At 44.8% G+C, this 23,131-nt stretch overlaps 1 protein-coding gene across 1 annotated transcript in view; it reads left to right on the top strand.

The window, feature by feature from the left end:
• The window catches only part of LOC143807689 (G-protein coupled receptor family C group 6 member A-like), a 66,048-nt gene that overhangs the window by 10,717 nt on the left and 32,200 nt on the right, over nt 1-23,131 (top strand). Inside the window, exon 2 of the mRNA XM_077289519.1 lies at nt 7,365-7,668. Within this exon, the coding sequence (XP_077145634.1) occupies nt 7,365-7,668 (304 nt within the window). The remainder of the gene's footprint in view (nt 1-7,364; nt 7,669-23,131) is intronic.

Here is a 23,131-nt window from a genome sequence, read left to right as displayed (position 1 = left end):
CAATATGCTGGACACAGTGGGGCAGGATGCTGGACACATCGGGGGCAGAGATGCTGGACACTGGGGGCAGGATGCTGGACACTGGGGGCAGAGATGCTGGACACTGGGGGCAGAGATGCTGGACACTGAGGGCAGAGATGCTGGACACTAGAGGCAGAGATGCTGGACACATTGGGGGCAGAGATGCTGGACACTGGGGCCGATTGCTGGACACACTAGGGCAATATGCTGGAGACACTGGGGCAGATTGCTTGACACACTGGGGGCAATATGCTGGACACACTGGGGCAGGATGCTGGACACACTGGGGGCAGAATGCTGGACATATTGGGGGCAGAGATGCTGGATATTGGGGGCAGAGATGCTGGACATTGGGGGCAGAGATGCTGGACATTGGGGGCAGGATGCTGGACACACTGGGGGCAGGATGCTGGACACACTGGGGGCAGGATGCTGGACACATTGGGGGCAGAGATGCTGGACACTGGGGGCAGAGATGCTGGACACTGGGGGCAGAGATGCTGGACACAGTGGGGGCAGGATGCTGGAGACACTGGGGCAGATTGCTGGACACACTGGGGGCAATATGCTGGAGACACTGGGGCAGATTGCTGGACACACTGGGGGCAATATGCTGGACACACTGGGGCAGGATGCTGGACACATTGGGGCAGGATTCTGGACACATTGGGGACAGAGATGCTGGACATTGGGGGCAGAGATGCTGGACATTGGTGGCAGAGATGCTGGACATTGGGGGCAGAGATGCTGGACATTGGGGGCAGGATGCTGGAGACAGATGGGGCAGGATTGGAGACATGGGCAGAATGTAGATACTGGGCATGATTGGAGACATGGGGCAGAATTAACGACATGGGGCAGGATTGGAGACACACTGGGGGCAATATGCTGGAGACACTGGGGCAGATTGCTGGACACACTGGGGGCAATATGCTGGAGACACTGGGGCCGATTGCTGGACACACTGGGGCAATATGCTGGAGACACTGGGGCAGATTGCATGACACACTGGGGGCAATATGCTGGACACACTGGGGCAGGATGCTGGACACACTGGGGGCAGAATGCTGGACACATTGGGGGCAGAGATGCTGGATATTGGGGGCAGAGATGCTGGACATTGGGGGAAGAGATGCTGGACTTTGGGGGCAGGATGCTGGACACACTGGGGGCAGGATGCTGGACACATTGGGGGCAGAGATGCTGGACACTGGGGCAGAGATGCTGGACATTGGGGGCAGAGATGCTGGACACTGGGGGCAGAGATGCTGGACACTGGGGGCAGAGATGCTGGACACAGTGGGGGCAGGATGCTGGAGACACTGGGGCAGATTGCTGGACACACTGGGGGCAATATGCTGGAGACACGGGCAGATTGCTGGACACACTGGGGGCCATATGCTGGACACACTGGGGCAGGATGCTGGACACATTGGGGGCAGGATTCTGGACACATTGGGGACAGAGATGCTGGACATTGGGGGCAGAGATGCTGGACATTGGGGGCAGGATGCTGGACACACTGGGGGCAGGATGCTGGACACATTGGGGGCAGAGATGCTGGACACTGGGGGCAGAGATGCTGGACACTGGGGGCAGAGATGCTGGACATTGGGGGCAGAGATGCTGGACACTGGGGGCAGAGATGCTGGACACTGGGGGGCAGAGATGCTGGACACTGGGGGCAGAGATGCTGGACACTGGGGGCAGAGATGCTGGACACTGGGGGCAGAGATGCTGGACACTGGGGGGCAGAGATGCTGGACACTGGGGGCAGAGATGCTGGACACTGGGGGCAGAGATGCTGGACACTGGGGGCAGAGATGCTGGACACTAGAGGAAGAGATGCTGGACACATTGGGGGCAGAGATGCTGGACACTGGGGGCAGAGATGCTGGACAGAATGGGGACAGGACTGGAGACAGATGGGGCAGGATTGGAGACATGGTCAGAATGTAGATATGGGGCAAGATTGGAGACACGGGGCAGAATGAAAGACATGGGGCAGGATTGGAGACAGATTGCGCAGGATCATGGGGCAGGATGGATACGATGGAGACTGATGGGGCAGGATGGGGAGATCATATGGGGCAGAATGTATACTCATGAGGACAAGATGGGAGAACATATGGCTGGAGCCAGGAATAAGATACACGGGGTCAGGATGGGGGATATTATTATTACCATAGGGGCTAATTAAGGGATATTATTATGGCAGTGATGTATTTATTTTATTTTTTGATGACACTGTTTTAAATGGGGGGGCGATCCTGTTGCTGTGTAGAGTGACACTATGTTGCCTCTTTTTCTTCATGTGGTGTAATGAAGAAGTTGGGAAAAATTAAGTAATGTGTTCTGCAAGCGGAGCTCGAGATAACTGTGTTATTTCCTGCAGAGACGAGTCCTGGCTGGATGAAGTGATGGCGGTCTGTGCTGGATGAAAGATGAAGGACTTCACCTAGAGATGTCACTGGTGAGTCAGTATTACCTATACACTGACACTATACACTGTATACTATATACAGAGGTCCTGTGTACAATGTCATCGGTGATCACTGTATTACCTCTATACACACACTGCATACTAAGTACAGATCTCCTGTGAATACTGGCACTCATGGTGATAGTATTGGTTTTTTTTTTCTTCTTCCTAACTGAAGGGTAAATTGACTAGATCAATGGATGTTGACAGGTTACAGTTTCACACAACAACTATTTTTCTGGAATAATCTGGTTCAGGTATATGATGACCTCGTCACATGACCCCGTCACATGACCCCGTCACATGACCCCATCACATGACCCCGTCACATGACTGGGGGCCCACAGTGTCTGAACAGCCTGGGGCCCTGGCTACCCTTAAGTGTGATGCCAACAAAAGTGTCCCAAAACCACTGTGATCCCCCCACAGTGAATTACTCCACAGGACCCTCCACACACACAGCATGATGACCCTACTGTACTCCCCGTCAACTACTCCGGCACAGTATGATTCCCAACTGTGACCCCCACACAACCATCCATGTAGTATAATGGACCCACATACAGTTTAATGGCCCCTACATCTCTTCACACTGTATAATGGCCCCCAACACAGCCCTCAAATCGCCCTCCGAAAAGTATAAAGGTTTCCTCATAGCCTTCATTATTAAACCACAGAAAAAATTCAAAAAGCAACTTACCATGGCCATCTAATACTATGCATAAGCTGGGTGTGGAGAACTTCCCAAGATGGAGATGCCGGCAGTGCCTTCATAGCCCTCCAAGTATTATCATGTCCCCACAGAGCCCTACAAATATAATGGTTTCATGTAGTATAATTGGCTCCATATATTATAATGCACCCCCATAGCCCTCCATATAGTATAATGCAACCCCATAGAAAATGCACCCTATAATTCTACATATATTATAATGCACCCCCATAGTCCTCCATATATTACAATGCACCCCATAATCCTCCATATATTATAAGGCAACCCCAGAGTCCTCCATATATTATAATGCACCATCCATAGCTCTCCAAATACTATAATGCATCCCCCATAGAACTCCATATACTATAATGCATCCCCCATAGCCCTCTATATACTATAATGAATCCCCCATAGCCCTCCATATACTATAATGCATCCCCCATAGCCCTCCATATAATATACAGCACCCCATGTACAATACAGCACCATCCCCATATACAGCACAGCACCCCTATATGCAGCACAGCACCCCTATATACAATACAGCACAGCACACCCATATGCAGCACAGCACCCCCATATACAGCACTCCTATATACAATGCAGCACCCCTATATACAATACAGCACAGCATCCCCATATACAGCACAGCATCCCCACATACAGCATAGTACCCCCATATACAGCACAGCACCGCTATATACAATACAGCACAGCACTGCCATATACAGCACCCTCCCTATACAGCACCCCCATATTCAGCACCGAACCCCCCAATATACAGCACCCCACTTATACAGCTCAGAACCCCCATATACAGCACAGCACCCCCATATACAGCACAGCACCCCTTTATACAATACAGCACAGCACCGCCATATTCAGCACCGCCATATACAGCACCCCCATATACAGCACAGAACCCCTATATACAACACAGAACCCCTGTATACAGCACAGCATCCCTCATATACAGCACTCCCCATATACAGCACAGAACCCCCATATACAGCACAGCCTCCCCATATACAATACAGCACAGCACCGCCATATACAGCACAGCACCCCCAAATACAGCACATCACCCTCATATACAGCACAGCACTCCTATATACAATACAGCACCCCCATATACAGCACAGCACCCCCAAATACATCACAGCACCCCATTTACAGCACAGCACCCCCATATACAGCACAGCACCCCCCAAATACAGCACCCCCATATACAGCACCCCCATATACAGCACAGCACTCCCATTAAAAAGCACAGCACCTCCCATATTCAGCACCCCTATATACAATACAGCACAGGACCACCATATATAGCACAGGACCCCCATATACAGCACAGGACCCCCATATACAACACAGGACCCCTCATATACAGAACAGGATCCCTCATATACAGAACAGCACCCCCACATACAGCACCTCCCACATAGAGAACTGTTGTGAACTGTATTTCTTGGCTCCCTCTTGTGATCACTAGCGGTATGACACTTGGATTGTCTTTCTCCAGGTTGGTACCCACCTGGTTCGTTAGGCCTTGGGTGTTCCTATTTAGACTTCCTGGAAACTCAGTCTAGTGCCTGGAATCGATGTAGTCAGTCTATGTCTGTTTGCTCCTGTCTCCTGGTCTCCTGCTTTTTGCAAGATAAGCTAAGTCCTGCTTTCCTATTTTTGTTTATTCGCATTACTGCTATTTTGTTCCAGCTTGTTACAATGTGATTCCTGATTTTTGCTGGAAGCTCTAGGGGGCTGATATTCTCCCCCCACACCGTTAGTCGGTGCGGGGGTTCTTGGATATTCAGCGTGGATATTTTTGTAGGGTTTTTGCTGACCGCATAAGTCCTCTTCCTATTTTCTGCTATTAATTAGTGGGCCTCACTTTGCTATATCTAGTTCATACTTATGTTTGTCTTTTCTTCTTACCTCACCGTTATTATTTGTTGGGGGCTTGTATAACTTTGGGGTCCTTTCTCTTGAGGCAAGTGAGGTCTTATTTCCTCTGAAAGGGTTAGTTAGTTCTCCGGCTGGTGCGAGACGTCTAGAATCAACGTAGGTACGTTCCCCGGCTACTTTTAGTTGTTGTGCTAGGATCAGATATACGGTCAGCCAAGTTACCACCTCCCTATGAGCTAGATTTTGTGTTTGCGGACTTAGCTGGAACTTCTGCGATCCTCTACCACTAGGATCACAACAGAGAACCCCCACATACAACACCCAGCTCATACAGCACCCACCACATACAGCACAGCACCCCCATATACACCACAGCACCCCCTATATACAGCATAGCACCCCCATATACAGCACCTGGAGTCTGATGAACACAGACCCAGTCACTTGATGCAGAGAGGTAGAATGACTCACAGATGGACCAATCATTCACACTCCCTGGCTGGAGGGGGCAGATGCAGAGGAGGCAGAGTCAATTGCTGCTGTATTAAATGTGAAAGTGCAAGCAGGCAGCCTCCTCCCTCCCAAGTCCCGACCACAGCTTGCTCTTCTGACTCACTGACAACACAAAGCAATGCACGCAGGAGCAGGGCACCAAGTTATCTGACTGCAGGGGGTGGCACCGCGCTGCTGCCCCCTGTCTTCATGGACTTACTGCCGCCTGAGGCAAAGGGCTCAACTAGCCTCATTATAGATGCACCCCTAGCCATCGTATAGTAATAGTAAATCTATTGTGCTATATTACTACAAAAAGGCACAACGGATAGCACTATTACTATATGAAATTATCCTCTGTGATTCTGCATGTTAACATTGCCCCCATTATGACTCCATAAAGGTAGTGTCTCCTTCATGCACCCATACAGTAGTAATTACCCTGGCTCCATTAATTCTCCAATAGAATTGGCAGTAAAAAAAAAAATTTTAACTGAAACTGATCTCACCCAATTCCCTTTCCAAGCCATGAAGGGGAGACAGCTAACATGTGGACGAAGGTGCTTGGGCCAGATGAGACCAAAGTAGAACCTTTTGGGCTAAAAACAAAATCCTGTGTGGTGATAAACTAACAAGGCACATTACCTTGAACAACCATCCTCATGTTAAACCTGTTGATGGCAGCATCATGCTGTGGGGATGATTTTCTTCATCAGGGACAGGGAAGCTGGTCAGAGTTGATGAGATGATGAATTGAGCTAAATACAAACCAATGCTGGAGGAAAAACCTGTTGAAGGCTGCAAAAGACTTGAGACTGGGACATAATGTTGCTTTCCCGCAGAACAACAACCCTAAACATACTGCAATAGCTACAATGGAATGGCTTACATCAAATCATATTCATGAGTTTGAATGGCCCAATCAAAGTTCAGACGCAAACACCATTTAGAATCTGTGGCAACACTTGAAAATTGCTGTTCACAGATGCTCTCCATCCAATCTCTCGGAGCTAGGGCTATTTTGCAAAGAAGAATGGGCAAATGTTAACTTCTAGATGTGCAAAACTGATAGAGACATACCCCAAAACATTTGAAGTAGTAATTGCAGCAAAAGGTGACGCTACAAAGTATTGATACAGAAAGCCATAATCATCAACATTAACAGAAGTAAACACTTGAAATAGATCACTCTGACTCTATATAATATACGAGTTTTTATCGAAGAACTGAAATAAATGAACTTTGTCCTGTCCCGATGAACGTTTCACCGGTATACCGGCTTTTTCTAAGAATCTGACATTCCAAGACCTAGACTGGAGGTAAGTGAGCAGCTGAATCCACCCAGCTCTTTCTGCTGCTCGGAAAAACTGGACCCATAATCCAGGCCCATTATCACACCTCTCAGCACTATGTGTGCTGGAGCCTGCTTCTCCGAGTCCTACATCACCAAGACTCGGCACCGCGGGAAGTCACACGTCCCATTCACAACCTGTTACCTTACAATACAGTATATATACATATCTATAGTAAAGGAACTGACTTTCTTGGGACATTATAACCATTACAGATTACTATATTGTAAAAGGAGATGGGTGCCAGTAAAGTCGACATTACTTTATATATGTACTCCCATTGTCAGTATCTCTCAAAGTAAGTTTGGTTCAAGTGTAAGCCACATCTTCTACACTTACTTTGGTCATGCAATGATCACATGCAATTGACTTTTACATTTTTTTTCTGTTTTTACAGATTTGAGATGCAAGGATTCTTACAATTGCTCTCCATGGCTCACGCTATAGAGATGGTAAATAATGTATCACTGATACCTGGTATAAAACTTGGATATGAAATTTATGACACTTGCTCAGAAACTACATTGGCTATGGCAGCAACATTACGTTTCCTGTCTACATACAACACTTCTGTGGAGCAGCTGGCATTCAAATGTAATTACTCTAATTATATGCCCAAGGTAAAAGCCGTCATCGGAGATAGCTATTCGGAAGTTTCAATTGCAGTTGCAAGGTTGCTGAATACTCAACTTATCCCACAGGTAAAGATTTGACCATTATGTCTTATGCTTGAGATTTTTACTAGCTAGTTTTGACTGTTTTGCCTCTACAGCATTTTTCACACTCTTTGCCATTACACGAGACTTTACTTTTTTCTTTCTGCATTGACTTCCCTCGCCACTTGAAGCCTTGCATTCTTTCACTAGTCTATTAATGTAATAATAATCTTTATTTTTATATAGCGCTAACATATTCCGCAGCGCTTTACAGGTTGCACACATTATCATCGCTGTCCCCGATGGGGCGCACAATCTAAATTCCCTATCAGTATGTCTTTGGAATGTAGGTTTTTCTCTAGAGATTCCGGGAGTCTCAAAAATCTCTTCCTCTTTGACTGCAGCTCTACCCTGCTTCCAAATTATGGGCTGCCCAGTCTTCTTCACTGTGCTCTTCACTTCTCCTGTGTTAACACGGGGTGGTGCACCTTCCTTTCAACGCTTATAGTTTGCAGTTCCTACCAACTAGCATAGACTTAAAACTTGTCTGGGGCCATTATCACCTTTCGGAAAGGTGTTAATAGAAAGTAATACTGTTAAAATATTACCCAAATGGTACTGCACACATCACTTGCATAATTCTAGCTTATGGAGCAAATAAATAATAGAACCATGAAACCTCCAAATGGCATCATTACCAAAGTATGATGCACTGTAAATTTATAATAAGAAAGTATATTGGCAGATTTCCTTTTTGTTCATTATATAAGTATAAATTAATATGTTTCAAATTTTATGAAGCAACTTCTTTGACAAAAAAAAGTTTCGCTATACAAATGATGTTTTTTTCAGCATGTGCATTTATTTCTTCAATGCTAACTTAGATTAAAGGGAACCTGTCACTCCCAAAATCAAAGATGAGCTAAGCCCACCATCATCAGGGGCTTATCTACAGCATTCTGTAATGCTGTAGATAAGCCCCCGATGTATCCTGAAATATGAGAAAAAGAGGTTAGCTTATACTCACCCAAGGGCAGTCCTATTTCTGTTCTGTTCCGATGGGCGTCGTGGTCCGGCCCGGGACCTCCCATCTTCTTACAATGACGTCCTCTTCTTGTCTTCACCCTGCGGCTCCGGCGCAGGCGTACTTTGCCCTGTTGAGGGCTGAGCAAAGTACTGCAGTGCGCAGGGAAAGGTCAGAGTGGCCCAGCGCCTGCGTACTGCAGTATTTTGCTCTGCCCTCAACAAGGCAAACAAAGTACGCCTGCGGCGGAGCGGCAGCGTGAAGACAAGAAGAATACATCATCGTAAGAAGATGGGAGGCGTTGGACCGGACCGCGATGCCCACCGCAGCGGGACCGCCTCTGGGTGAGTATAATCTAACCTCTTTTTCTCATCTTTCAGGATACATCGGGGGCTTATCTACAGCATTACAGAATGCTGTAAATAAGCCCCTGATGCCGCATTCAATTTGACCAATGATATAAAATGAGTCAGTGCTCATCTGTGAATTTTTCCTCCGCTCTAATCAGACTAGAAAAAAATTGCAACATGCTGTGATTGGATGTGAAAATCGGATTGCACTCGCCAATGCAAGTCCATGGGTGCGATAAAAAAAATCAGATAACACACAGACCATACTTGCGCTGTACGATTTTTACGCACATATCTCAAAGGAAATTAGACATTATATCAGCCAAGTACATTAAATTCACAGCCCGATCCATCAGAATAGAATGGATAGATGTCCTGTATATATTAAATGTCACAAACCCCCTGCATATAATAAACTGGCAAGTGCCTTTCAGGTGGCACTAAAGGATGTTTAGCCTTATTTAGTCAAATAAATAATACAAAAAAAACAACATTGGGTCCCCCTTATTTTTTTATAACAAGTCAAGGTAAAGCAGACAGCTAGGGGCTTATATTAAGAGGCTGGGAAGGTTAGCTGGCATCAAGCCCAGGGGCTAGTAATGGAGAGGCATCTATCAGATATCCTCATTACTAACCCAGTAAGTTAAAAGAAAAAAATACGTATACAAAAATTTCATTTTAAAAAGCACCCTTCAACTCTAGCCCTGTTTCACGAATTTATTAAAAAAAAATATCTAGTGCATGGATTCTGACATACTCCACTGAAACCAAAGTTGTCCATAAATAAGAACCTGAAAGACGTAAAAAGAGAGGTAAAGAAATATAAAGAAGAAAATCACTCCCTCACTCACGAATTTGTAATCCATGGCGTTCTCATGTCATCCACCGATTCTGTAGTGCAACCTATGGAGCGCCATTCTGAGATTGACTTCTCATAGGTTCCTCACGGTGATGTCTTACGAACGATGACATTACTGAGTTACTGATGTTATCGCTCGTGAGACCTTGTCCCTTGTGAACATGGATTTCTCCAGAATCCATGAATCTTTTTATAGTATTGTTTACTGTAGATGGAATGATATTCAAATTTTTTCTAATTGTACTTGGAGGATTATTTTTCTGAAATTGTTCCACCAATTTATACATAGCTGCTCATATATTGGTGAACCTCTGACCATCTTTGCTTCTGAGATATTCTGCCAATCTAACATGCTCTGTACAGTCATGCTGATTAAGTAAAAATTGACACTCCAGCAATTTTTCATTAGTACCTCTTCCAGCTTATTTATTTTAACCCTGTCCCACTTTTTTTTTAGATGTGTAGCTACCATTAATTTCTAAATAACTTTTGTTTTTAATTCAGATATATGTTCTCTCTTCTGCTGTAAATAAAATATGGTTATCAGATATTTCCTTCATTGCATTTTTGTTTTATTTACATTTTACACAGCGTCCCAAAATTTTTTGGAATTGTGGCTATATATACAGCCATATGATAAGTCCAATATTGGTGGATTGCTCTAAAATGTATAAAAATTAAAATTTGCAATGCTTTTGCCCATTTAGAAATTTGATCTAGACAGTTCTGTAATATTACACTGTTTAGCTTAGTTTTTATTATTCTACAAAAATGTTGTCATTAGTAAAGACTGACACTTCCCTCTCATCCCATCTCATCTCATCCAAAGGGTTACATTAATAAAGAGAATAAAAATAATTGTAACTAACTTTGATCCCTGCATTACCCCACTGTTGACTCTATCCCATTTAGAGAATGTACCCTTTACAACGACTCTTTGTTTCTAGAGATAAATGAACCCAAACTTAAAAGTTCAGGGTTTGTCCCAGACATTTAGTGTTTGAGTAGGGTTGAGCGAAACAGATCGTCACTTTTCAAAAGTCGCCGACTTTTAGCAAAGTCGGGTTTCGTGAAACCCGACCCGATCCCACTCTGGGATCGGGTCGGCGGTACACGATCTTAGCTCCAAAGTCGGGTTTCGTTATATATATATACATATATATATATATATATATATATATATATATATATATATATATATGTCATAGAGAGACACATATATATATATATATATATATTTATATTTACTTCAGCGCGATAATGTTGAAAACCCGGTAAATCAATTGCCAGCTTTTCATTTCTCCTGCCTAAACCCGACAGGATATTGAGACATGGTTTACATACAGTAAACCATCTCATATCCCCTTTTTCTTTGCATATTCCACACTACTAATGTTAGTAGTGTGTATGTGCAAAATTTCGGCGCTGTAGCTATTAAATTTAAGGGTTAAATCGCGGAAAAAATTGGCGTGGGCTCCCGCGCAATTTTCTCCGCCAGAGTGGTACAGCCAGTGACTGACGGCAGATATTAATAGCCAGGAGAGGGTCCATGGTTATTGGCCCCCCCGTGGCTAAAAACATCTGCCCCCAGCCACCCCAGAAAAGGCACATCTGGAAGATGCGCCAATTCTGGCACTTGGCCTCTCTCTTCCCACTCCCGTGTAGCGGTGGGATATGGGGTAATGAAGGGTTAATGCCACCTTGCTATTGTAAGGTGACATTAAGCCAGATTAATAATGGAGAGGCGTCAATTATGACACATATCCATTATTAATCCAATTGTTTGAAAGGGTTAAAAAACACACACACACATGATTAAAAAGTATTTTAATGAAATAAACACACCGGTTGTTTTAATATTTTATTGCGCTCTCAATCCATTTGAAGACCCTCGCTTGGCAAAATAATAAACCCACAATATACATACCCTCTGATGAACTGTCACGTCCCACGAGGTAATCCATCTGAAGGGGTTAAAATATTTTACAGGCAGGAGCCCTGCTAATGCAGCTGTGCTCGTGTCTGTAAGCCCCGGCGAATGAAGGAAATGTAGGTCAATGACCTATAGTTACCTTCAGTCGCGGTGATGCGCCCCCTGGTGGATGTCCTCATATGACCTGGAGCGTGGGAAAAAGTTCCCAGGCTGCAGTTCATGAGGACATCCAGCAGGGGGCGCATCACCGCGACTGAAGGTAACTATAGGTCATTGACCTACATTTCCTTCATTCGCGGTGATGGAGGGATGTTTGGTGTGTGATGGCAGCTGAACCTTCTCACAGGGCACCGGTACACATTTGGCAGTTCACCTTTGTAAAGCATTTTGTGACTATCGTACAAGTCCATGATTCCGGTCTCTCTTCGTTTAGAGTTAATGACCAGTAAATGGCTGGGTCTCTCACTGATTTCAATCTGCTTTCACACTACATTAGAGAAGTGCATGAGACCATGCCTACTTTGAGCCTCTGTGACAGGCCGTTATGCTCCCATCTACTGGGTCTACACCTGGGCATCACCGAATCTGACCTCCACTAACAAACACTCAGCATATTAACATTATGTAATGGCAACCTGTAATGGGGTAAAAGGAGGTGCAGTGATAATGAAGAGAGAGGCAAACATAAACTGCCTTGCTGCAGATCCCCAACACACACCTACTATGTGCTATTCTGCAGGACGGCTACATTAATATCCAGAGCAGGTATAGATTCTGCAGTTCGCAACCATGACCCACAGAAGATAAAATGGGCTGCAGCAGAAAAAAGTCTGAAATGCATCACCGCGACTGAAGGTTGACCTACATTTCCTTCATTCGCGGTGATGCGCCCCCTGCTGGATGTCCTCATGAACTGCAGCCTGGGAACTTTTTCCTACGCTCCAGGTCATATGAGGACATCCACCAGGGGGCGCATCACCGCGACTGAAGGTAACTATAGGTCATTGACCTACATTTCCTTCATTCGCCGGGGCTTACAGACACGAGCACAGCTGCATTAGCAGGGCTCCTGCCTGTAAAATATTTTAACCCCTTCAGATGGATTACCTCGTGGGACGTGACAGTTCATCAGAGGGTATGTATATTGTGGGTTTATTATTTTGCCAAGTGAGGGTCTTCAAATGGATTGAGAGAGCAATAAAATATTAAAACAACCGGTGTGTTTATTTCATTAAAATACTTTTTAATCATGTGTGTGTGTGTTTTTTAACCCTTTCAAACAATTGGATTAATAATGGATAGGTGTCATAATTGACGCCTCTCCATTATTAATCTGGCTTAATGTCACCTTACAATAGCAAGGTGGCATTAACCCTTCATTACCCCATATCCCACCACTACACGGGAGTGGGAAGAGAGTGGCCAAGTGCCAGAATTGGCGCATCTTCCAGATGTGCCTTTTCTGGGGTGGCTGGGGGCAGATGTTTTTAGTCACGGGGGGGGGGGCAATAACCATGGACCCTCTCCTGGCTATTAATATCTGCCGTCAGTCACTGGCTTTACCACTCTGGCGGAGAAAATTGCGCGGGAGCCCACGCCAATTTTTTCCGCGATTTAACCCTTAAATTTAATAGCTACAGCGCCGAAATTTTGCACATACACACTACTAACATTAGTAGTGTGGAATATGCAAAAAAAGGGGGATATGACATGGTTTACTGTATGCAAACCACGTCTCATATCATGTCGGGTTTAGGCAGGAGAAATGAAAAGCCGGCAATTGAATTACCGGCTTTTCAACATTATCGCGCTGAAGCAAATATTAAAAAAGTATGCTTCCCCATTGAAATGCATTGGGTTTCGTGTTTTGGCCGATCCCCGACCCCGAACTTTCAATAAGATCGGCCGATTTCACTCGACCCGACTTTTGAGAAAGTCGGGTTTCGTGAAACCCGACTCGATCTCAAAAAATGAAAAGTCGCTCAACCCTAGTGTTCAGTGCTAAATGCTGAACACAGACTTCCCCCAGAAGTCCATTGCAATGTTTAGAGCTATGGGGGAAGTCAATTGAAGAGAGAGAGAGATTTTCCAGCTCAAAAGTTTAGGTCCCATTGTTTTCAATGGGGTTCATGTTCTGGTACATTTCTGGTACGCCAACCGAACTTTCGAAAAAGTTTGGGTCGTGTACCAAAACCCGAACTTCAATGGGTGCTCTCATCCCTATTTGTTTCCTGATGATTAGCCAATTCCTTTACCCACCTGCATATACAGCTCTGGCAAAAATTAAGAGACCACTGCACAGTTTTATAAAAATCAGCTTCTTTACATGTTTGACAGCCATTCCATTCCAGTGTTAGTTGAATTCCAACCAGAGTACACATCATTCTACTTAATGCGTTTCGGATTAGGAGATCACCTGAACCAAATCTTATTTAACGAAGGAAAGTATGAAAAACACTGTTGTGGTGTTCACAATCCTCTTGCAATAGGACAAGCTGGATGGCAAAACAAGTGCTAGTAATATCCCAAAAGTAATAGGAATGAAAAAATAACTTTTAACCATGCCAAAGGAGTTGAAAAGAAAAGTCTTGAGTGAGGAAAAGAAGGGCTCTATTCAGGCTTTACTAGCAGAGGGACACAGTGAGCGTCATGTTGCCTCCATCCTTAAAAATTCTAAGATGCAGTCTATTACAACAAGGTCAAGCAGCAGAAATTGGGCACAACAAATCTATAGACTGGCAGAGGGCAAAAACGACTATCCACTGACCAGGATGACAGTCATCTTATTCAAATGTCACTCAGGAACTGAAGGATGAAATCAAGTGAGCTACCAAAGGCAAATGGCAGCTGGGGTGAAGTGCAGGGCAAGAACAGTTCATAACAGACTCCTAGAGGCAGGACTCAAGTCATGTAAAGCTAGAAAAAAGCCTTTCATCAATGAGAAGCAAAGGAGAGCCAGGCTGGTTTGCCAAAGGCCATTAGAATTGGACCATAGAGGACTGGAGTAAGGTAATCTTTTCTGATGAGTCTAATTTTCAGCTTTGCCCAACACCTGGTCATCTAATGGTTAGACGGAGACCTGAAGAGGTGTACAAGACGCAGTGTCTTGCACTCACTGTGAAACTTGGTGGAGGATCGGTGATGATCTGGAAATGCTTCAGCAAGGCTGGAATTGGGCAGCTTAATCTTTGTGAAGGACGTATGAATCAAGCCCCATACAAGGTTTTCCTGGAAAAACAGTTGATTCCTTCTGCTCAGGCAATGTTCCCCAACTCTGAGAACTGGTTTTTCCAGCAGGACAATGCTCCATGCCACACAGCTAGGTCAACCAAGGTGTGGAAGAAGGACCAACAAATCCCTGTCATGGCCAGCCCAATCTCCAGACCTGAACCCCATTGAAAACCTCTGAAATGTAATCAACAGGAAGATGGATAGTCTCAAGCCATCAAACAAAGAAGACTTGCTTACACTTTTGTACCAGGAGTGGCATAAGGTTACCCAAAAGTAGTGTGAAAGACTGGAAGCATGAAAGCTGTGATTAAAACTCATGGTTATTCCACAAAATATTGATTTCTGAACTTTTCCACAGTTAAAATAAAAAATAAAAATTAGTATTGTTGTTTCTAAATGATTATGAACTTGTTTTTTTTTTTTGCATTATTTGAGGTCGCTGAGCCTACATCAAAGCCGTGACATGTCAGCTGTTTTGTACAACTGATATGTGCTCGCATTAGCGTCGGGTGGAATCGCAATCCACTCACTGCTATTAACTAGTTAAATGCCACTGTCAAACTCTGACAGCGGCATTTAACAAGCGCTTCCGGCCATCGGGCGGGAAATTCGCGCACCGCTGACACCCGTCATGTGATCAGGGGTCGTCGGTGCATTGGCATAACAACCAGAGATCTCCTGAAGATCTATATGGTTGTTGATGCCAGACTGCCACCCTGTGGTCGGCGCTCATAGCAATCCAGTAAATCTACTACATAGGAGCGATCTGAGCATCGCTCCTATGTAGCAGAGCCGATCAGGCTATGCCAGCTTCTAGCCTCCCATGAGGCTATTAAAGCATGGCAAAAGTAAAAAAATGTTTTAAAAAATATGAAAAAAATATATAAAAGTTTAAATCACCCCCCTTTCAAAATAAAACACTAAAAAATAAAATCAAACTTACACATATTTGGTATCGCCACATTCAGAATCGCCCGATCTATCAATAAAAAAAAAAAGAAATAATCTGATCGCTAAACGGCGTAGCGAGAAAAAAATTCAAAATGCCAGAATTATGTAATGACCTGGAGAATCATAATGGCAGGTCAGTTTTAGCATTTAGTAAACCTAGCAAAAAAGCCAAACAAAAAACAAGCATGAGATTGCACTTTTTTTGCAATTTCACCACACTTGGAATTTTTTTTACCGATTTCCAGTACAGGACATGGTAAAACAAATGATGTCGTTCAAAAGTACAACTCGTCCTGCAAAAAACAAGCCGTCACATGGCCATATTGACGGAAAAAAAAAAAAACTGTTCTGACAGATTTGAGCTACTCTTTTACTACACGAACACCTATTCCTTTGAATACGTACCAAGTGATACATTTCCCCTGTCATGGTTCTGAAAGGATAAATGCCTTGCAGACCTCAGCATTTCCTGGCCAAATTAGCAGTTTTTTTCTTTAATGAGACAACTTTTTTAACCACTTCACGCCGCAGCCCTTTTTCGCTTTTGCATTTTCGCTTCCCAGAGCCATAACTTTTTTATTTTTCCATCAATATGGCCAAGTAAGGGCTTGTTTTTTTGCAGAACGAGTTGTACTTTTGAAAGACACCATTGGTTTTACCATGTCGTGTATTAAAAATCAAGAAAATTCCAAGTGTGGTGAAATTGCAAAAAAGTGCAATCCCACACTTGTTTTTGTTTGGCTATTTTACTAGGGTCACTAAATGCTAAAACTGTCCTGCCATTATGATTCTCCAGGTCATTACGAGTTCATAGACACCAAATATTTCTAGGTTCTTTCTTATTGAAGTGGTGAAAACAAATCCAAACTTTGTTAAAAAAAATACAATTTGCGCCATTTTCCAATACCCATAGCGTCTCTACTTCTCGTGATCTTGAGTTGGGTGAGGGCTTATTTTTTGCGTGCCGAGCTGTTCTCTTTAATGATACCATTTTGGTGCAGATACAATCTTTTAATCGCCCGTTACTGCATTTTAATGCAATGTTGTGGTGACCAAAAAAATGTAATTCTGGCGTTTTGACTTTTTTTCTCACTACACCATTTAGCGATCAGGTTAATCCTTTTTTTATTGATAGATTAGGCGATTCTGAATGTGTTGATACCAAATAGATGTATGTTTGAATTTTTTTCTTGTTTTATTTTGAAAGGGGAAAAAGGGGGGTGATTTGAACTTTTATATATTTTTTATATTTTTAAAAACATTTTTTTACTTTTGGCATGCTTCAATAGTCTCCATGGGAGACTAGAAGCTGCCATAACTCGATTGGCTCAACTACATACAGGCGATGATCAGATCACCTGTATGTAGCAGAATTACTCACTTGCTATGAGCGCCGACCACCAAGCAGTGCTCCCAGCAAGCCTTCAGTGACAACCACAGATGTCTCCAGGAGCCCTCTGGTTGTCATTCTAACCCACCGGTGACCCCCAGATCACGTGACGGGGGTCACCGGTGGGCGGATTTCCGGAGGTATTGCCACAAGCGCATGTTAAATGCTGCTGTCAGCATTTGACAGCAGCATTTAATGGGTTAGTAGCCGCGGGAGGATTGCAGTTCCACCCGCGGCTGTTCCAGGCACATGTCAGCTGTTCAAAACAGCTGAAATTTGCCAGGAAAGATGTGGGCTCACAGCGGGAGCCCACATCAAAGGGAGAGTCTCACATCGGCATACTATTAAGCCCAATGTCGGAAGGGGGTTAAAGGTCAACTACATTTTATGTCAGTGATAAAAGATTTCAATAACTTTGTTCATTAAACGCATTGTGTGTTTACTTAGGTTCTCTTTGTGTTATATTACATATCAATATTAACTTTGCTTAAAGAACAGATACTATTCATTGTAAGAGATAAACAAGAAAAGACACCTTGGAGACTAATATTGGCAAATATTATTCCTCAGCGAAGTATAGAACAACTCAACCAGAATTAATCTGATACATGTGTATGTTACAGAACAATATGCTGTGAGCTAAAAATGAAAATTGTTTCCTGGAATAAATGAAAACCTTACTACTTAGTTTTGTCTTGCCCTAGTTAAAGGGAACCTGTCACCTGAATTTGGCAGGACCAGTTTGGGGTCATATGGGCGAGGTTTTCGGGTGTTTGATTCACCCTTTCCTTACCCGCTGGCTGCATGCTGGCCGCAATATTGGATTGAAGTTCAGTCTCTGTCCTCCGGAGTACACGCCAGCTCAAGGCAATATTGCCTTACGCAGGCGTGTACTATGGAGGACAGAGAATGAACTTCAATCCAATATTGCGGCCAGCATGGAGCCAGCGGGTAAGGAAAGGGTGAATCAAACACCCGAAAACCCCGCCCATATGACCCAAAACTGGTCCCGCCAAATTCAGGTGACAGGTTCCCTTTAAATCTTTGAATTAAAAGGACTTTAAAATTGACCTTTCACCACATTTTATGTTCTAAGCTGGCAACATCATGATAAAGTAGCTGAAGATCTAAATAAAACATATTGTTTGTTTTCTTAATTTCTCATTCTGTTGTGGAGATATTAAATTGTGGAGATCTTAAATTAAAAATTTACATTTGAAACCAGAAGTTTACATACACTGTATAAAAAGACACATATGCATTTTTTTTCTCAATATCTGAAATGAAATCAGAATAAATGTTTCCCATTTCAGGTCAATTAGGATTACCATTATTATTCATATTTGCAAAAGGAAAGACTAATGAGAGAGAGAATGTTTTAAGGCACTTTTATTACTTACTGCAAAGTTAAAAGTGTACATACATTTCATTAGTATTTGGTACCATCGCCGTCTGTAGTGCAGCAGAGTTGGTGAAGTGCGACAGATTGGCAGGGACCACAGAAAGTTCATCATAAACAGTCTTTATTTTCTGACTCACATACAGGAGTGATATCCTCCGGATCGCAGCCGGGTTTCCACAAATACAGTTCGTATTCAAAACCTGTTGCCGTGGACAATGGCACCGCCATGTCTCTTAGGTGCGTCAGCCACATTGAAGTCCCTGGCTCTGTGTTAGCTCCACACCTGGGTTGCATATAGGCTCCTGCTCTGCAGCTTGCAATCTCAAAACTCTGCCACCCCCAAGGTGAAAATGACAAATGGAAATGGAATTGTGGCCATAGAGCCATTTTATAAACCCAGAGTGGAGAGAGGGATTCACCCCACCACTAAACCTGCAAATCCCTCTAAAAATAAAAGCCCTTGATGGGTTTTCATAAAAATCTGACTGTGTCAACTACTTGGACCCAATCCACTCTTTTATTTTACCTTGTGATTCACAGGCATTTTGCTGTGAACACAAGGAGCTGCTCACAGAAAAAAAAACCACTTGCTCTATAAAAGCTAATTCTTTATTAAATACAAAATACCGGTGCACTAAACAATACCATCACCAAAAAATACAACAATACTTAAAATAGAAACGGCCCAGGATAGTGCCTTACCCTACTTCTAGACCTCAAAACATCCCTGCCTGACAGCGAAGGTTGGCACCCTATATCCTGCGCAGGTATTTATAGTTTCTACTCCATATACATTTTTTCTGTGAGTGTTTTTTTGGAACACAAGGAGCTCTAGCGGGTTTGACACATATCAACCCTCGCATATGATCCTCCTTACTGCCTCACACCGTCATACGGAGAAGTAAAGATCATGCCCAGGGGTGGGATTCAAATTTTTAACAACAGGTCCTCTAAGTCGCCGGAATTTTGGCCACGCCCATTTTCAATAACCCCGCCCATACTAATAAGCCACGCCCAGTGGCACGATTCATATTTTTGGGAGCAGTTTGTCTCCCTTAATGACAAGAATACGTTATGTATGCATGGGTGGCTCAGGCACTGGCTCATCTCCCATCCCCCCCCCCGTATGCGTGGCCCATCGCCGGCGCGGCTCCCCAGTCCCATCTTGTATCATGGCTCCCCGTCCACCGCGGACCTCCTACATGCTCGCCGCCGGCTCCCTTCATCCTCCCTGGCTGCCTGCCTGGAATGATTCATGATTCATCCCGCCGCCCCCCCCCCCCATGCGTGGCTCATCGCCGGCTCCCCGACGCTCCCAGTCCCATCTTGTATCATTCATGGGCATGGCTCCCCGTCCTGGCCGTCCACCGCAGACCTCCTCCTCCCCGCCGGCTCCCCCGTCCTCCCTGGCTGGAATGATTCATACTCACCTGAGTCACCTCACAGGCTCACACACCGCGTAGCAGAGGAACGGAATCCTCCACCTCGCTCTGTCCCTGCGCAGCACTGCACCGTCCTCCTCGTCCTGTGTGAGCGCCGCGGTCAGGTGGTAACGGTCATTTAAGATGATGAATATTCATGAATATTCATCACCTTAATGAGGCGGCACCATGTGACCGCTCACACAGGGCGAGCTGCAGTCGTGCAGTCGCTGAGAGCTAGTGATGGGCAGTCCGGCTCTTTTTGGTGATCCGGCTCTTTCGGCTCCGCTCACTATAAAGAGCCGGCTCTTTTGGCTCGTGAACCGGCTCTTTTTTAAATAAAACTAGATTTTACTCTGTCATCGTTCCCACTCTTTGCCTGTAAAGTGACAGCCTCATGATACACCTGTGTAAGTATCTAGTGAAGCAGTAAAGACTGTTTTTTAGCGTTGCTGTTTCCGCAGATTGTTGGCTCTTGTGAACAGAGCCCGCGCTACTTGGTTGTAGTCCTAAGGCCGGGTTCACACTGCGTTAGCAGCAGCCCGCTCAGCACATATGCTAACTGGCTGCTGTTAACGCAAGTGCCGACGTTACATCGCGCTAGCGCAGATAGAGCATCTTCTAGCTCTATCTGCGCTAGCAGTGACGGACCCGGAAACGCTGCAGCCCGCGGCTCCGGGTCCGTCACTCAATGATGGCATATCCCTAGCGCTCACCCATTGTGGGTGTGCGCTACTGATGCGTCCGACAATGGAGTCAATGGTGGCCGTAACAGACTGCGTTACACCGCGTTTATGCCGCTGTGTAACGTAGTCCGTCTAACAGACGCCACTAACGCAATGTGAACCCAGCCTAACCTGTATTACTTTGTAATATGTGCCGTTTTTTGTACACGTCCTTTCTGAATTAGCAAGTGCTGTGCTATATGTTGGTGCTGTATAAGATTGTAATTCATAAAAATAAAGGCATGCTGCAAGCACTGTGCTAAGGCTACTTTCACACTAGTGTCGGTACGGGGCCATTGCTATGCGTCGGCCCGATGTACTGACGCACGTTGTGAAAGAAATGAACAACGTGGGCAGCGGATGCAGTTTTTCAATGCATCCGTTGCCCATTGTAAGGTCTGGGGAGGAGGGGGCGCAGTCGAAAATGGCAGATGTGACGCACAAAAAAAGTTACATGGAACTTTTTTTGTGCCGACGGTCCACCAAAACACAACGCATCCGTCGCACGATGGATGCGACGTGTGGCCTTACATCGCAATGCGTCGCTAATAAAAGTCTATGGAGAAAAAACGCATCGTGCAGATAATTCTGCAGGATGCGTTTTTTCTCCAAAACAACGCATTGCAACGTACACCAAACAACGCTAGTGTGAAAGTAGCCTTACACGCACACTGTATACACACACTGTACACACACTACACACACATACACTGTGTACATACGCAATGTATACACTGTACACACACAAACACACACACACACGCTGTGCAAAGCATACGGAATAGTAAACTCAGTTTATTTCAACACAACGTGGAACAGAAATGTATAATTGCTACTATACCATCAACTCCTGCTGGTGGTGCACAGCACTACAAATCCCAGCAAGTCAAACAGAATATGGCACTGCAACCCTAGTTACATACCAACTTTATTAACAGTTAAGTTACAGTAAATATGATTGAGGTAGTATTACAGATAGAACAAGTTTAAAGAGATTGTCCATGACTAACATTGATGGCCTGGCCTTAGGGTACCGTTACACTAAATGATTTACCAACGATCACGACCAGCGATACGACCTGGCCGTGATCGTTGGTAAGTCGTTGTATGGTCGCTGGAGAGCTGTCACACAGACAGCTCTCCAGCGACCAACAATGCCGAAGTCCCCAGGTAACCAGGGTAAACATCGGGTTACTAAGCGCAGGGCTGCGGTTAGTAACCCGATGTTTACCCTGGTTACCATTGTAAATGTAAAAAAAACCAAATACTACATACTTACATTCTGATGTCTGTCATGTCCCCCGCCGGCGGCTTCCCGCACTGACTGTCAGTGCCGGCCGTAAAGCACAGCACAGCAGTGACGTCACCGCTGTGCTCTGCTTTTACTTTACGGCCGGCGCTCACAGTCAGTGCGGGAAGCAGACACCGGGGGACGTGACAGACATCAGAAGGTGAGTGTTTTTTTTTTTTTTTACATTTACAATGGCAACCAGGGTAAACATCGGGTTACTAAGCGCGGCCCTGCGCTTAGTAACCCGATGTTTACCCTGGTTACAAGTGAACACATCGCTGGATCGGTGTCACACATGCCGATCCAGCGATGACAGCGGGAGATCCAGCGACGAAAGAAAGTTTCAAACGATCTGCTACGACGTACGATTCTGATCGGTCCCTGATCGCTGCTGCGTGTCAGACACAGCGATATCGTATGGATATCGCTGGAACGTCACGGATCGTGCCGTCGTAGCGACCAAAGTGCCACTGTGAGACGGTACCCTTACTGTAGGTGATCAATGTGGCGAGACGCTGCAGAGAAGCGAGTGCAGCCCCAGCCTCCTGTGATGCCACGTGTGAGACCACCTCAAATGAAACCGTGCACTCTGAACTACGCAAAACAAATCCCCCAAACTATACGGTGGAATTGCTTTCCCACCTTCATTTTACCTCACTGTGAACTTTTTTTTTCCTGGTTTTTCAGGACATTATATGGTAAAATGGGCTCATTCAGAACTAAAACTTGTCCTGCAAAAAAGAAAAACAAAACCCCAAGCCCTTACAAAGGCTCCTGAAAGGTGTGGCAGAAAAAGAACAATAGCTACAACATGAAGGGGTTAATCACCATGATTTGCAGATATTTTGGGTGCATTAAAAAGGTTGCAAAAGTGTAAAGACAAGAAGAGCTGCAGAGTGTCAGATAATTGGAGATGGCACAGAACTGCAGC

Source organism: Ranitomeya variabilis, chromosome 2, assembly GCF_051348905.1.
Source record: "Ranitomeya variabilis isolate aRanVar5 chromosome 2, aRanVar5.hap1, whole genome shotgun sequence".
NCBI classification, from domain to species: domain Eukaryota; kingdom Metazoa; phylum Chordata; class Amphibia; order Anura; family Dendrobatidae; genus Ranitomeya; species Ranitomeya variabilis.
Note: the sequence above shows the minus strand (reverse complement) of the source record. Positions and strands in the feature narration are given on the sequence as shown.